Source organism: Haliotis asinina, chromosome 2 (genome assembly GCF_037392515.1).
Source record: "Haliotis asinina isolate JCU_RB_2024 chromosome 2, JCU_Hal_asi_v2, whole genome shotgun sequence".
Taxonomy (NCBI): domain Eukaryota; kingdom Metazoa; phylum Mollusca; class Gastropoda; order Lepetellida; family Haliotidae; genus Haliotis; species Haliotis asinina.
The window spans coordinates 101,784,434-101,802,603 of NC_090281.1; the positions used below are offsets into that span (position 1 = coordinate 101,784,434).

The 18,170-nt window shown below is 43.8% G+C and overlaps 1 protein-coding gene across 1 annotated transcript in view; it reads right to left on the reverse strand.

Annotated features, from left to right (window-relative positions):
* LOC137272175 (uncharacterized) overlaps positions 1–18,170 on the reverse strand; it is a 550,405-nt gene that overhangs the window by 379,118 nt on the left and 153,117 nt on the right. Inside the window, exons 22-25 of the mRNA XM_067804527.1 lie at positions 8,502–8,531; positions 5,046–5,218; positions 554–686; positions 58–288 (exon numbers count right to left, since the gene is read on the reverse strand). Coding sequence (XP_067660628.1) covers positions 58–288; positions 554–686; positions 5,046–5,218; positions 8,502–8,531 — 567 coding nt within the window. The remainder of the gene's footprint in view (positions 1–57; positions 289–553; positions 687–5,045; positions 5,219–8,501; positions 8,532–18,170) is intronic.

An 18,170-nucleotide genomic window follows, 5' to 3' on the forward strand; every position in this document is an offset into this window, starting at 1 on the left:
TGCAGCTATTGTACTAATCAAGAGGGCCAAATCGATGTACAATATTGCAGAACTCACCATGTTGTGTAAGATCCGCACAGCCTGCTTGTACACCTGGCAGGAGTTCTGCAGAATGTCCTCTGTCAGATTTACCAAGCTGGAGACAGGCACAATCCTGTGAGACTTGACAACTGCAACAATCTTCTCAAGGCCTCTCTGGACAAATGTGTGGACATCATACTGTATGGGATACTGGTTTCTGTGACATTCATGTAGGCTGATCAGATTATCCACAAGCTTGTCATAGCCCTGGACACAGAATTGAAAGACATTATGGACAAAATACAATGGGCAACATTAGAGGTTCTGCAGCAGTTGTCATAGCCCTGAATGAAAAGGCAAAAATTTCTTTACAAGGGTGGACTAACCCAAGCTTTCTGAGATTCTCTGCCCAAATCCCAATCTAAAGTTGATTAGTTGGCCGACACCTACCATTTCTAACTAGATGTTCGAGATTTATTATCCCAACATTCTGGGCAACTCATCTCTGTGGTGGTGACATAACAAAACCTACCTCCATTGACTTCACATTGACAGACATGAAATGGAGTCTGTCTTTCTGTTGACACATTCTCTGCAGGCATTCCAGTTTCCAAGACACACGGCTGTAGTAATTTTGACCCTGGAAGTCCAGAGTGGCCAGGTTCCTGGAAGAGTAGGAGGATTTTGAAGCATCTGATACATAGGTTGTCCATCAGAGAGACTGATTAATGGATTGTTATTTAATGCCACACTAAGCAATATTGACAACCCAGTGGTCAACATCATGAACATGGCCCTACATAACATGACATGTGTCAGCCAAGTCAGTTAGCCTGACTGCTTACATTGTCCATCAGAAGTGGGCATAACATGACATGTGTCAGCCGAGTCAGTTAGCCTGACTGCTTACATTGTCCATCAGAAGTGGGTATAACATGACATGTGTCAGCCGGGTCAGTTAGCCTGACTGCTTACATTGTCCATCAGAAGTGAGTATAACATGACATGTGTCAGCCGAGTCAGTTAGCCTGACTGCTTACATTGTCCATCAGAAGTGGGTATAACATGACATGTGTCAGCCGAGTCAGTTAGCCTGACTGCTTACATTGTCCATCAGAAGTGGGTATAACATGACATGTGTCAGCCAAGTCAGTTAGCCTGACTGCTTACATTGTCCATCAGAAGTGGGTATAACATGACATGTGTCAGCCGAGTCAAGTTAGCCTGACTGCTTACATTGTCCATCAGAAGTGGGCATAACATGACATATGTCAGCCGAGTCAGTTAGCCTGACTGCTTACATTGTCCATCAGAAGTGGGCATAACATGACATGTGTCAGCCGAGTCAGTTAGCCTGACTGCTTACATTGTCCATCAGAAGTGGGCATAACATGACATGTGTCAGCCAAGTCAGTTAGCCTGACTGCTTACATTGTCCATCAGAAGTGGGCATAACATGACATGTGTCAGCCGAGTCAGTTAGCCTGACTGCTTACATTGTCCATCAGAAGTGGGTATAACATGACATGTGTCAGCCGGGTCAGTTAGCCTGACTGCTTACATTGTCCATCAGAAGTGAGTATAACATGACATGTGTCAGCCGAGTCAGTTAGCCTGACTGCTTACATTGTCCATCAGAAGTGGGTATAACATGACATGTGTCAGCCGAGTCAGTTAGCCTGACTGCTTACATTGTCCATCAGAAGTGGGTATAACATGACATGTGTCAGCCAAGTCAGTTAGCCTGACTGCTTACATTGTCCATCAGAAGTGGGTATAACATGACATGTGTCAGCCGAGTCAAGTTAGCCTGACTGCTTACATTGTCCATCAGAAGTGGGCATAACATGACATGTGTCAGCCGAGTCAGTTAGCCTGACTGCTTACATTGTCCATCAGAAGTGGGTATAACATGACATGTGTCAGCCGGGTCAGTTAGCCTGACTGCTTACATTGTCCATCAGAAGTGAGTATAACATGACATGTGTCAGCCGAGTCAGTTAGCCTGACTGCTTACATTGTCCATCAGAAGTGGGTATAACATGACATGTGTCAGCCGAGTCAGTTAGCCTGACTGCTTACATTGTCCATCAGAAGTGAGTATAACATGACATGTGTCAGCCGAGTCAGTTAGCCTGACTGCTTACATTGTCCATCAGAAGTGGGTATAACATGACATGTGTCAGCCAAGTCAGTTAGCCTGACTGCTTACATTGTCCATCAGAAGTGAGTATAACATGACATGTGTCAGCCGAGTCAGTTAGCCTGACTGCTTACATTGTCCATCAGAAGTGAGTATAACATGACATGTGTCAGCCAAGTCAGTTAGCCTGACTGCTTACATTGTCCATCAGAAGTGAGTATAACATGACATGTGTCAGCCGAGTCAGTTAGCCTGACTGCTTACATTGTCCATCAGAAGTGAGTATAACATGACATGTGTCAGCCGAGTCAGTTAGCCTGACTGCTTACATTGTCCATCAGAAGTGGGCATAACATGACATGTGTCAGCCAAGTCAGTTAGCCTGACTGCTTACATTGTCCATCAGAAGTGGGTATAACATGACATGTGTCAGCCAAGTCAGTTAGCCTGACTGCTTACATTGTCCATCAGAAGTGGGTACACCACAAATCAAAATGAACATAAAATCTTTGAATGTCATTTAGACATGATACTCATAAAGAGGAATTTTATGGTGCAGGTCCCAAACCATGAGGATGCACATACCAGATCCTCAGCAAATGTGGTGACCAATAAATTTTTCGATGAGGCCCCTCAACACCAGACTTAAAGAACCCTTTACAGCTGTCAAGAAACTTGACCAGAAATGTGCCATTTCTGAACACATCAGCAAGAACATAGGAACCTGTTCCACAAAGTAATCTCTACACTTTCACAATTGTTGGTAACTTTAAGGAAAGTTTTCCGGCAAGGGGAAGTTGATCAAATGCAGGAAATATTCCTAGCTTGTGATCCCAACAATCTCTTTGACACATGGAAGAAAAGCACAAATTTTGGAAAAACAATCCCAAAATGAAAGATATTTTCGAGAAGCAACAAAAGATTATTTAAAAAAAGACAGCAATAAGAGCCCAGGTGTGTACAAACTACATGTACCTTGACACTCACACAGCTGGACAGTACATCTACCTGGACACTCACACAGCTGAAAAAGTACATTTATCTGGACACTCACATAGCTGTACAGTACATCTATCTGGACACTCACATAGCTGTACAGTACATCTACCTGGACACTCACACAGCTGTACAGTACATCTATCTGGACTCTCACACAGCTGTACAGTACATCTATCTGGACTCTCACACAGCTGTACAGTACATCTACCTGGACACTCACATAGCTGTACAGTACATCTACCTGGACGCTCACACAGCTGGACAGTACATCTATCTGGACACTCACATAGCTGTACAGTACATCTACCTGGACACTCACACAGCTGTACAGTACATCTACCTGGACACTCACACAGCTGTACAGTATATCTACCTGGACCCTCATACAGCTGTACAGTACATCTACCTGGACACTCAAATAGCTGTACAGTACATCTACCTGGACACTCACATAGCTGTACAGTACATCTACCTGGACACTCACATAGCTGTACAGTACATCTATCTGGACTCTCACACAGCTTGTAACATGTACGTTGACACTCACCGGTAAAGTAGACATACCTGACACTTACGCAGCTGAAAACTACATGTACCTTGAAACTGACACAAACTTACCATAACTGGAAACTGTATGAACCTGGAAACTCATACAGCTGTAAACTACATGTACCTTGAAACTGACACAAACTTACCATAACTGGAAACTGTATGAACCGAGAAACTCATACAGCTGTAAACTACATGTACCTTGAAACTGACACAAACTTACCATAACTGGAAACTGTATGAACCTGGAAACTCATACAGGTGTAAACTACATGTACCTTGAAACTGACACAAACTTACCATAACTGGAAACTGTATGAACCGAGAAACTCATACAGCTGTAAACTACATGTACCTTGAAACTGACACAAACTTACCATAACTGGAAACTGTATGAACCTGGAAACTCATACAGGTGTAAACTACATGTACCTTGAAACTGACACAAACTTACCATAACTGGAAACTGTATGAACCTGGAAACTCATACAGCTGTAAACTACATGTACCTTGAAACTGACACAAACTTACCATAACTGGAAACTGTATGAACCTGGAAACTCATACAGCTGTAAACTACATGTACCTTGAAACTCACACAAACTTACCATAACTGGAAACTGTATGAACCTGGAAACTCATACAGCTGTAAACTACATGTACCTTGAAACTGACACAAACTTACCTTAACTGGAAACTGTATGAACCTGGAAACTCATACAGGTGTAAACTACATGTACCTTGAAACTCACTCAAACTTACCATAACTGGAAACTGTATGAACCTGGAAACTCATACAGCTGTAAACTTCACATTCAGCACTGGAGGAAACCGGTTTCTTAAACTACAGATTACATTCAGCACTGCAGGAAATGGGTTTCTTACACCAGTGATTACTTTCAACACTGCAGGAAATGGATAAGTCACACCAGATATTACATTCAACACTGCAGGAAATGGGTTTCTTACAGCACAGATTACATTCAACACTGCAGGAAATGGTTTTCTTACACTACAGATTACATTCACCACTGCAGGAAATGGGTTTCTTGCACTAGAGATTACTTTCAGCACTGCAGGAAATGGGTTTCTCACACTACAGATTACATCCAACACTGCAGGAAATGGGTTTCTTACACTACAGATTACATTCACCACTGCAGGAAATGGGTAAATCACACTACAGATTACATTCACCACTGCAGGAAATGGGTTTCTCACACTACAGATTACATTCAACGCCACAAGAAATTTGTTTCCCTTTGTCACTCTACAATTTACATTCATTTCTACAGGAAATGGAAACATTCAATGGTTTCAATGGTTGTCTTACTTTTCAAGCCGTTGCACTTCTGTCTTCAGATCAGAAATCACTGTCATATTGTTTTGAAGGTCAAGACTGTTTTCAATCAGTTCAAGTTTGGCTTTCTCATCAGACCCTTGTTCCTCTGAAGCAACAGATACCACCACAAACTGACATCCTTCAGGGAATACAGTCTCTTTCTCCTGAGAAACCAGTAAACACAGAGTCAGACTACATCAGCAAGTGACAAGCATTGATAGGTGGTGTAGGTAGTTGATGCATAAACTAAACGTGGATTCTCAGGGTCAGTACTGACTGCAGCTTCTGTGTGGAACAAAGGTAGTGAGTGGAGGTGTCCAGCTTAGATTGTGTGTGCTGCAGATGAGTGCAGCTGTCTATAGTGTTTGTAAATGTTGAGTACAGAAGGTGAGAAGAGGTGTCCAGCTTAGATTGTGTGTGTTGCCACTGAGCATAGCTGTCTATGGTGTGTGTAAATGTTGAGTAGAGAGAGTGAGTGGAGGTGTCCAGTTTAGATTGTGTGTGTTGCCACTGAGCGCAGCTGTCTATAGTGTGTGTAAATGTTGAGCAGAGAGAGTGAGTGGAGGTGTCTTATACAGATATTGACTGCGGTTGCTAAGTATCGGTAGTGAACTGCATACTTGTCAACCCACACAACTGTCAACTCCACGTACCTGGTCATGCACATAGCGGTAAACTGCATGTACCTGGACACTGACACACCTGTAAACTACATGTACCTGGACACACACATAACTGGAAACTACAAGTACTTGGACACACACACCTGCAAACTGCATGTACCTGGACACTCACACAGCTGTAAACTACATGTACCTGGACACACACATAACTGGAAACTACAAGTACTTGGACACTGACACACCTGTAAACTACATGTACCTGGACACTCACACACCTGTAAACTACATGTACCTGGACACTCACACACCTGTAAACTACATGTACCTGGACACACACATAACTGGAAACTACAAGTACTTGGACACTGACACACCTGTAAACTACATGTACCTGGACACACACACAAACCTGTAAACTACATGTACCTGGACACTCACACACCTGTAAACTACATGTACCTGGACACTCACACACCTGTAAACTACATGTACCTGGACACTCACACACCTGTAAACTACATGTACCTGGACACTGACACACCTGTAAACTACATGTACTTGGACACTGACACACCTGTAAACTACCTGTACCTGGACACTCACACACCTGTAAACTACATGTACCTGGACACTCACACACCTGTAAACTACATGTACTTGGACACTGACACACCTGTAAACTACATGTACCTGGACACACACATAACTGGAAACTACAAGTACTTGGACACTGACACACCTGTAAACTACATGTACCTGGACACTCACACACCTGTAAACTACCTGTACCTGGACACTCACACACCTGTAAACTACATGTACCTGGACACTGACACACCTGTAAACTACATGTACTTGGACACTGACACACCTGTAAACTACACGTACCTGGACACTCAAACAGCTGTAAACTGCATGTACCTGGACACTCACACACCTGTAAACTACATGTACCTGGACACTCACACACCTGTAAACTACATGTACCTGGACACTGACACACCTGTAAACTACATGTACCTGGACACTGACACACCTGTAAACTACATGTACCTGGACACTGACACACCTGTAAACTACATGTACCTGGACACTGACACACCTGTAAACTACATGTACTTGGACACTGACACACCTGTAAACTACATGTACCTGGACACACACATAACTGGAAACTACAAGTACTTGGACACACACACCTGCAAACTGCATGTACCTGGACTCTCACACAGCTGTAAACTACATGTACAAGGACACTCACACTTCTGTAAACTACACGTACCTGGACACTTAAACAGCTGTAAACTGCATGTACCTGGACACTCACACACCTGTAAATTACATGTGCCTAGACACTCACACAGCTGTAAACTACATGTACCTGGACACTGACACACCTGTAAACTACATGTACCTGGACACTGACACACCTGTAAACTGCATGTACCTGGACACTGACACACCTGTAAACTACATGTGCCTCGACACTCACACAGCTGTAAAGTACATGTACCTGGACACTCACACAGTGGTAAACTACATGTACCTGGACTCACACACCTGTAAACTACAAGTACCTGGACACTCACACACCTGTAAACCAGAAGTACCTGGACACTCACACAGCTGGAAACTGCATGTACCTGGACTCTCACACAGCTGTAAACTACATGTACAAGGACACTCACACTTCTGTAAACTACACGTACCTGGACACTCACACAGCTGGAAACTGCATGTACCTGGACACTGACACAGCTGTAAACTGCATGTACCTGGACATTCACACAGCTGTAAACTGCATGTACCTGGACACTCACACACCTGTAAACTACATGTACCTGGACACTCACACACCTGTAAAGTACATGTACAAGGACACTCACACAGTGGTAAACTACATGTACCTGGACTCTCACACACCTGTAAACTACAAGTACCTGGACACTCACACAGCTGGAAACTGCATGTACCTGGACACTAACACAGCTGTAAACTACATGTACCTGGACACTCACACACCTGTAAACTACATGTGCCTCGACACTCACACAGCTGTAAAGTACATGTACCTGGACTCTCACACAACTGTAAACTACATGTACAAGGACACTCACACTTCTGTAAACTACACGTACCTGGACACTCACACAGCTGTAAACTGCATGTACCTGGACACTCACACACCTGTAAACTACATGTACAAGGACACTCACACTTCTGTAAACTACACGTACCTGGACACTCACACAGTGGTAAACTGCATGTGCCTGGACACTCACACACCTGTAAACTGCATGTACCTGGACACTCACACACCTGTAAACTGCATGTACCTGGACTCTCACACAGCTGTAAACTACATGTACCTGGACTCTCACACACCTGTAAACTACATGTACCTGGACACTCACACAGCTGTAAACTGCATGTACCTGGACACTCACACAGCTGTAAACTGCATGTACCTGGACACTCACACACCAGGAAACTACAACTACCTGGACACTCACACAGCTGTAAAGTACATGTACCTGGACTCTCACACAGCTGTAAACTGCATGCACCTGGACTCTCACACAGCTGTAAACTACGAAGTACCTGGACACTCACACCTGTAAACTACCTGTACCTGGACACTCACACACCTGTAAACTACAAGTACCAGGACACTCACACACCTGTAAACTACAACTACCTGGACACTCACACAGCTGTAAACTACAAGTACCTGGACACTCACACACCTGTAAACAACATGTAACTGGACACTCACACACCAGGAAACTACACGTAACTGGACTCTCATACCAAATACACATACCTGTGCTTGTTTTGTGGTTTTGTCATCCACCTGAAAATAATACTGATTGAAAATAAGTGATATTCATACTTATACAAAATGTTTGTAACACAAGACGCACTGTCTAATGACCCAAGTTTAATGGTGGCATAATTATAGGAAAATTACACTTAACACAATGAGAACTCTGATACATGATCAACTGCTGAATAGACTGATGATTGTACAGAAGGATTTGAAACAAAGAAAGCACTTGTTCTTGTCATAACTGAAAATCTGAAAGTGAGTGTATAATTTCGGGAAGATGTTATATACTGCAGTTCTTAACTTAAATCTAGGAATGGCGTTGTAATATTGGAAATTTTAACTATAAATTCAGCATAACATACGTTAAGTGCAATCATACTTATTGTATATTTATAAAACTTACCTTGCCTCCAGGCCTCATCAAATATACCTTCCCACCTATCCCATAAATCCATCTGCACCTACTTTTATGAAAGCCCAATGCCTCTAACTGCCAGCTCATGTCAAGTGTCATGACAGGAATAGTGAGCCAGTAGACTTAACATCCTCATTCTGTGGGGAGACAACAACCATGACAGGAATAGTGAGCCAGTAGACGTAACACTCTCATTCTGTGGGGAGACAACAACCATGACAGGAATAGTGAGCCAGTTGACTTAACACTCTCATTCTGTGGGGAGACAACAACCATGACAGGAATAGTGAGTCAGTAGACTTAACACTCTCATTCTGTGGGGGGCAACAACCATGACAGGAATAGTGAGCAAGTAGACTTAACACTCTTATTCTGTGGGGAGACAACAACCATGACAGGAATAGTGAGTCAGTAGACTTAACACTCTCATTCTGTGAGGAGACAACAACCATGACAGGAATAGTGAGTCAGTAGACTTAACACTCTCATTCTGTGAGGAGACAACAACCATGACAGGAAAAGTGAGTCAGTAGACTTAACATCCTCATTCTGTGAGGAGACAACAACCATGACAGGAATAGTGAGCCAGTAGACTTAACACTCTCATTCTGTGGGGAGACAACAACCATGACAGGAATAGTGAGTCAGTAGACTTAACACTCTCATTCTGTGGGGAGACAACAACCATGACAGGAATAGTGAGTCAGTAGACTTAACACTCTCATTCTGTGGGGAGACAACAACCATGACAGGAATAGTGAGCAAGTAGACTTAACATCCTCATTCTGTGGGGAGACAACAACCATGACAGGAATAGTGAGTCAGTAGACTTAACATCCTCATTCTGTGAGGAGACAACAACCATGACAGGAATAGTGAGTCAGTAGACTTAACACTCTCATTCTGTGGGGAGACAACAACCATGACAGGAATAGTGAGTCAGTAGACTTAACACTCTCATTCTGTGGGGAGACAACAACCATGACAGGAATAGTGAGTCAGTAGACTTAACACTCTCATTCTGTGGGGGGCAACAACCATGACAGGAATAGTGAGCAAGTAGACTTAACACTCTTATTCTGTGGGGAGACAACAACCATGACAGGAATAGTGAGTCAGTAGACTTAACACTCTCATTCTGTGAGGAGACAACAACCATGACAGGAATAGTGACTCAGTAGACTTAACACTCTCATTCTGTGAGGAGACAACAACCATGACAGGAAAAGTGAGTCAGTAGACTTAACATCCTCATTCTGTGAGGAGACAACAACCATGACAGGAATAGTGAGCCAGTAGACTTAACACTCTCATTCTGTGGGGAGACAACAACCATGACAGGAATAGTGAGTCAGTAGACTTAACACTCTCATTCTGTGGGGAGACAACAACCATGACAGGAATAGTGAGTCAGTAGACTTAACACTCTCATTCTGTGGGGAGACAACAACCATGACAGGAATAGTGAGCAAGTAGACTTAACATCCTCATTCTGTGGGGAGACAACAACCATGACAGGAATAGTGAGTCAGTAGACTTAATATCCACATTCTGTGAGGAAACAACAACCATGACAGGAATAGTGAGTCAGTAGACTTAACACTCTCATTCTGTGGGGAGACAACAACCATGACAGGAACAGTGAGTCAGTAGACTTAACACTCTCATTCTGTGGGGAGACAACAACCATGACAGGAATAGTGAGTCAGTAGACTTAACACTCTCATTCTGTGGGGAGACAACAACCATGACAGGAATAGTGAGCCAGTAGACTTAACATCCTCATTCTGTGAGGAGACAACAACCATGACAGGAATAGTGAGCCAGTTGACTTAACACTCTCATTCTGTGGGGAGACAACAACCATGACAGGAATAGTGAGCCAGTAGACTTAACACTCTCATTCTGTGGGGAGACAACAACCATGAGAGGAATAGTGAGCCAGTAGACTTAACACTCTCATTCTGTGGGGAGACAACAACCATGACAGGAATAGTGAGCCAGTAGACTTAACACTCTCATTCTGTGAGGAGACAACAACCATGACAGGAATAGTGAGCCAGTAGACTTAACATCCTCATTCTGTGGGGAGACAACAACCATGACAGGAATAGTGAGTCAGTAGACTTAACATCCTCATTCTGTGGGGAGACAACAACCATGACAGGAATAGTGAGCCAGTAGACTTAACACTCTCATTCTGTGGGGGGCAAGAACCATGACAGGAATAGTGAGCAAGTAGACTTAACACTCTCATTCTGTGGGGAGACAACAACCATGACAGGAATAGTGAATCAGTAGACTTAACACTCTCATTCTGTGGGGGGCAACAACCATGAGAGGAATAGTGAGCAAGTAGACTTAACACTCTCATTCTGTGGGGAGACAACAACCATGACAGGAATACTGAGTCCGTAGACTTAACACTCTCATTCTGTGAGGAGACAACAACCATGACAGGAATAGTGAGTCAGTAGACTTAACATCCTCATTCTGTGAGGAGACAACAACCATGACAGGAATAGTGAGGCAGTAGACTTAACACTCTCATTCTGTGGGGAGACAACAACCATGACAGGAATAGTGAGTCAGTAGACTTAACACTCTCATTCTGTGGGGAGACAACAACCATGACAGGAATAGTGAGTCAGTAGACTTAACACTCTCATTCTGTGGGGAGACAACAACCATGACAGGAACAGTGAGTCAGTAGACTTAACACTCTCATTCTGTGGGGAGACAACAACCATGACAGGAATAGTGAGCCAGTAGACTTAACATCCTCATTCTGTGAGGAGACAACAACCATGACAGGAATAGTGAGCCAGTTGACTTAACACTCTCATTCTGTGGGGAGACAACAACCATGACAGGAATAGTCAGCCAGTAGACTTAACATCCTCATTCTGTGAGGAGACAACAACCATGACAGGAATAGTGAATCAGTAGACTTAACACTCTCATTCTGTGGGGAGACAACAACCATGACAGGAATAGTGAGTCAGTAGACTTAACACTCTCATTCTGTGGGGAGACAACAACCATGACAGGAATAGTGAGTCAGTAGACTTAACACTCTCATTCTGTGGGGAGACAACAACCATGACAGGAATAGTGAGCCAGTAGACTTAACATCCTCATTCTGTGAGGAGACAACAACCATGACAGGAATAGTGAGCCAGTTGACTTAACACTCTCATTCTGTGGGGAGACAACAACCATGACAAGAATAGTGAGCCAGTAGACTGAACACTCTCATTCTGTGGGGAGACAACAACCATGAGAGGAATAGTGAGCCAGTAGACTTAACACTCTCATTCTGTGGGGAGACAACAACCATGACAGGAATAGTGAGCCAGTAGACTTAACACTCTCATTCTGTGAGGAGACAACAACCATGACAGGAATAGTGAGCCAGTAGACTTAACATCCTCATTCTGTGAGGAGACAACAACCATGACAGGAATAGTGAGCCAGTAGACTTAACATCCTCATTCTGTGGGGAGACAACAACCATGACAGGAATAGTGAGTCAGTAGACTTAACATCCTCATTCCGTGGGGAGACAACAACCATGACAGGAATAGTGAGCCAGTAGACTTAACACTCTCATTCTGTGGGGGGCAACAACCATGACAGGAATAGTGAGCAAGTAGACTTAACACTCTCATTCTGTGGGGAGACAACAACCATTACAGGAATAGTGAGTCAGTAGACTTAACACTCTCATTCTGTGGGGGGCAACAACCATGACAGGAATAGTGAGCAAGTAGACTTAACACTCTCATTCTGTGGGGAGACAACAACCATGACAGGAATAGTGAGTCAGTAGACTTAACACTCTCATTCTGTGAGGAGACAACAACCATGACAGGAATAGTGAGTCAGTAGACTCAACACTCTCATTCTGTGAGGAGACAACAACCATGACAGGAATAGTGAGTCAGTAGACTTAACACTCTCATTCTGTGGGGAGACAACAACCATGACAGGAATAGTGAGCCAGTAGACTTAACATCCTCATTCTGTGAGGAGACAACAACCATGACAGGAATAGTGAGCCAGTTGACTTAACACTCTCATTCTGTGGGGAGACAACAACCATGACAGGAATAGTGAGCCAGTAGACTTAACACTCTCATTCTGTGGGGAGACAACAACCATGAGAGGAATAGTGAGCCAGTAGACTTAACACTCTCATTCTGTGGGGAGACAACAACCATGACAGGAATACTGAGCCAGTAGACTTAACACTCTCATTCTGTGAGGAGACAACAACCATGACAGGAATAGTGAGCCAGTAGACTTAACATCCTCATTCTGTGAGGAGACAACAACCATGACAGGAATAGTGAGCCAGTAGACTTAACATCCTCATTCTGTGGGGAGACAACAACCATGACAGGAATAGTGAGTCAGTAGACTTAACACTCTCATTCTGTGGGGGGCAACAACCATGACAGGAATAGTGAGCAAGTAGACTTAACACTCTCATTCTGTGGGGAGACAACAACCATGACAGGAATAGTGAGTCAGTAGACTTAACACTCTCATTCTGTGAGGAGACAACAACCATGACAGGAATAGTGAGTCAGTAGACTTAACATCCTCATTCTGTGAGGAGACAACAACCATGACAGGAATAGTGAGCCAGTGGACGTAACACTCTCATTCTGTGAGGAGACAACAACCATGACAGGAATAGTGAGCCAGTTGACTTAACACTCTCATTCTGTGGGGAGACAACAACCATGACAGGAATAGTGAGCCAGTAGACTTAACATCCTCATTCTGTGAGGAGACAACAACCATGACAGGAATAGTGAGCCAGTTGACTTAACACTCTCATTCTGTGGGGAGACAACAACCATGACAGGAATAGTGAGCCAGTAGACTTAACACTCTCATTCTGTGGGGAGACAACAACCATGAGAGGAATAGTGAGCCAGTAGACTTAACACTCTCATTCTGTGGGGAGACAACAACCATGACAGGAATACTGAGCCAGTAGACTTAACACTCTTATTCTGTGAGGAGACAACAACCATGACAGGAATAGTGAGCCAGTAGACTTAACATCCTCATTCTGTGAGGAGACAACAACCATGACAGGAATAGTGAGCCAGTAGACTTAACATCCTCATTCTGTGGGGAGACAACAACCATGACAGGAATAGTGAGTCAGTAGACTTAACATCCTCATTCTGTGGGGAGACAACAACCATGACAGGAATAGTGAGTCAGTAGACTTAACACTCTCATTCTGTGGGGAGACAACAACCATGACAGGAATAGTGAGTCAGTAGACTTAACACTCTCATTCTGTGGGGAGACAACAACCATGACAGGAATAGTGAGTCAGTAGACTTAACACTCTCATTCTGTGGGGAGACAACAACCATGACAGGAATAGTGAGTCAGTAGACTTAACACTCTCATTCTGTGAGGAGACAACAATCATGACAGGAATAGTGAGTCAGTAGACTTAACATCCTCATTCTGTGAGGAGACAACAACCATGACAGGAATAGTGAGCCAGTAGACTTAACATCCTCATTCTGTGGGGAGACAACAACCATGACAGGAATAGTGAGTCAGTAGACTTAACACTCTCATTCTGTGGGGAGACAACAACCATGACAGGAATAGTGAGTCAGTAGACTTAACACTCTCATTCTGTGGGGAGACAACAACCATGACAGGAATAGTGAGCCAGTAGACTTAACATCCTCATTCTGTGGGGAGACAACAACCATGACAGGAATAGTGAGTCAGTAGACTTAACATCCTCATTCTGTGAGGAGACAACAACCATGACAGGAATAGTGAGTCAGTAGACTTAACACTCTCATTCTGTGAGGAGACAACAACCATGACAGGAATAGTGAGTCAGTAGACTTAACACTCTCATTCTGTGAGGAGACAACAACCATGACAGGAATAGTGAGTCAGTAGACTTAACACTCTCATTCTGTGGGGAGACAACAACCATGACAGGAATAGTGAGTCAGTAGACTTGACACTCTCATTCTGTGGGGAGACAACAACCATGACAGGAATAGTGAGCCAGTAGACTTAACATCCTCATTCTGTGAGGAGACAACAACCATGACAGGAATAGTGAGCCAGTAGACTTAACATCCTCATTCTGTGAGGAGACAACAACCATGACAGGAATAGTGAGCCAGTAGACTTAACACTCTCATTCTGTGGGGAGACAACAACCATGACAGGAATAGTGAGCCAGTAGACTTAACACTCTCATTCTGTGGGGAGACAACAACCATGACAGGAATAGTGAGCCAGTAGACTTAACATCCTCATTCTGTGAGGAGACAACAACCATGACAGGAATAGTGAGCCAGTAGACTTAACATCCTCATTCTGTGAGGAGACAAAAACCATGACAGGAATAGTGAGCCAGTAGACTTAACACTCTCATTCTGTGGGGAGACAACAACCATGACAGGAATAGTGAGCCAGTAGACTTAACACTCTCATTCTGTGGGGAGACAACAACCATGACAGGAATAGTGAGCCAGTAGACTTAACACTCTCATTCTGTGGGGAGACAACAACCATGACAGGAATAGTGAGCCAGTAGACTTAACACTCTCATTCTGTGAGGAGACAACAACCATGACAGGAATAGTGAGCCAGTAGACTTAACATCCTCATTCTGTGAGGAGACAACAACCATGACAGGAATAGTGAGCCAGTAGACTTAACATCCTCATTCTGTAACCCTGACAGGAATAGTGAGTCAGTAGACTTAACACTCTCATTCTGTGGGGAGACAACAACCATGACAGGAATAGTGAGTCAGTAGACTTAACACTCTCATTCTGTGAGGAGACAACAATCATGACAGGAATAGTGAGTCAGTAGACTTAACATCCTCATTCTGTGAGGAGACAACAACCATGACAGGAATAGTGAGCCAGTAGACTTAACATCCTCATTCTGTGGGGAGACAACAACCATGACAGGAATAGTGAGTCAGTAGACTTAACACTCTCATTCTGTGGGGAGACAACAACCATGACAGGAATAGTGAGTCAGTAGACTTAACACTCTCATTCTGTGGGGAGACAACAACCATGACAGGAATAGTGAGCCAGTAGACTTAACATCCTCATTCTGTGGGGAGACAACAACCATGACAGGAATAGTGAGTCAGTAGACTTAACATCCTCATTCTGTGAGGAGACAACAACCATGACAGGAATAGTGAGTCAGTAGACTTAACACTCTCATTCTGTGAGGAGACAACAACCATGACAGGAATAGTGAGTCAGTAGACTTAACATCCTCATTCTGTGAGGAGACAACAACCATGACAGGAATAGTGAGTCAGTAGACTTAACACTCTCATTCTGTGGGGAGACAACAACCATGACAGGAATAGTGAGTCAGTAGACTTGACACTCTCATTCTGTGGGGAGACAACAACCATGACAGGAATAGTGAGCCAGTAGACTTAACATCCTCATTCTGTGAGGAGACAACAACCATGACAGGAATAGTGAGCCAGTAGACTTAACATCCTCATTCTGTGAGGAGACAACAACCATGACAGGAATAGTGAGCCAGTAGACTTAACACTCTCATTCTGTGGGGAGACAACAACCATGACAGGAATAGTGAGCCAGTAGACTTAACACTCTCATTCTGTGGGGAGACAACAACCATGACAGGAATAGTGAGCCAGTAGACTTAACACTCTCATTCTGTGGGGAGACAACAACCATGACAGGAATAGTGAGCCAGTAGACTTAACATCCTCATTCTGTGAGGAGACAACAACCATGACAGGAATAGTGAGCCAGTAGACTTAACATCCTCATTCTGTGGGGAGACAACAACCATGACAGGAATAGTGAGTCAGTAGACTTAACATCCTCATTCTGTGGGGAGACAACAACCATGACAGGAATAGTGAGCCAGTAGACTTAACACTCTCATTCTGTGGGGAGACAACAACCATGACAGGAATAGTGAGCCAGTAGACTTAACACTCTCATTCGGTGAGGAGACAACAACCATGACAGGAATAGTGAGCCAGTAGACTTAACATCCTCATTCTGTGAGGAGACAACAACCATGACAGGAATAGTGAGCCAGTAGACTTAACATCCTCATTCTGTTGGGAGACAACAACCATGACAGGAATAGTGAGTCAGTAGACTTAACATCCTCATTCTGTGGGGAGACAACAACCATGACAGGAATAGTGAGTCAGTAGACTTAACACTCTCATTCTGTGGGGAGACAACAACCATGACAGGAATAGTGAGTCAGTAGACTTAACACTCTCATTCTGTGAGGAGACAACAATCATGACAGGAATAGTGAGTCAGTAGACTTAACATCCTCATTCTGTGAGGAGACAACAACCATGACAGGAATAGTGAGCCAGTAGACTTAACATCCTCATTCTGTGGGGAGACAACAACCATGACAGGAATAGTGAGCCAGTAGACTTAACACTCTCATTCTGTGGGGAGACAACAACCATGACAGGAATAGTGAGTCAGTAGACTTAACACTCTCATTCTGTGGGGAGACAACAACCATGACAGGAATAGTGAGCCAGTAGACTTAACATCCTCATTCTGTGGGGAGACAACAACCATGACAGGAATAGTGAGTCAGTAGACTTAACATCCTCATTCTGTGAGGAGACAACAACCATGACAGGAATAGTGAGTCAGTAGACTTAACACTCTCATTCTGTGAGGAGACAACAACCATGACAGGAATAGTGAGTCAGTAGACTTAACATCCTCATTCTGTGAGGAGACAACAACCATGACAGGAATAGTGAGTCAGTAGACTTAACACTCTCATTCTGTGGGGAGACAACAACCATGACAGGAATAGTGAGTCAGTAGACTTGACACTCTCATTCTGTGGGGAGACAACAACCATGACAGGAATAGTGAGCCAGTAGACTTAACATCCTCATTCTGTGAGGAGACAACAACCATGACAGGAATAGTGAGCCAGTAGACTTAACATCCTCATTCTGTGAGGAGACAACAACCATGACAGGAATAGTGAGCCAGTAGACTTAACACTCTCATTCTGTGGGGAGACAACAACCATGACAGGAATAGTGAGCCAGTAGACTTAACACTCTCATTCTGTGGGGAGACAACAACCATGACAGGAATAGTGAGCCAGTAGACTTAACACTCTCATTCTGTGGGGAGACAACAACCATGACAGGAATAGTGAGCCAGTAG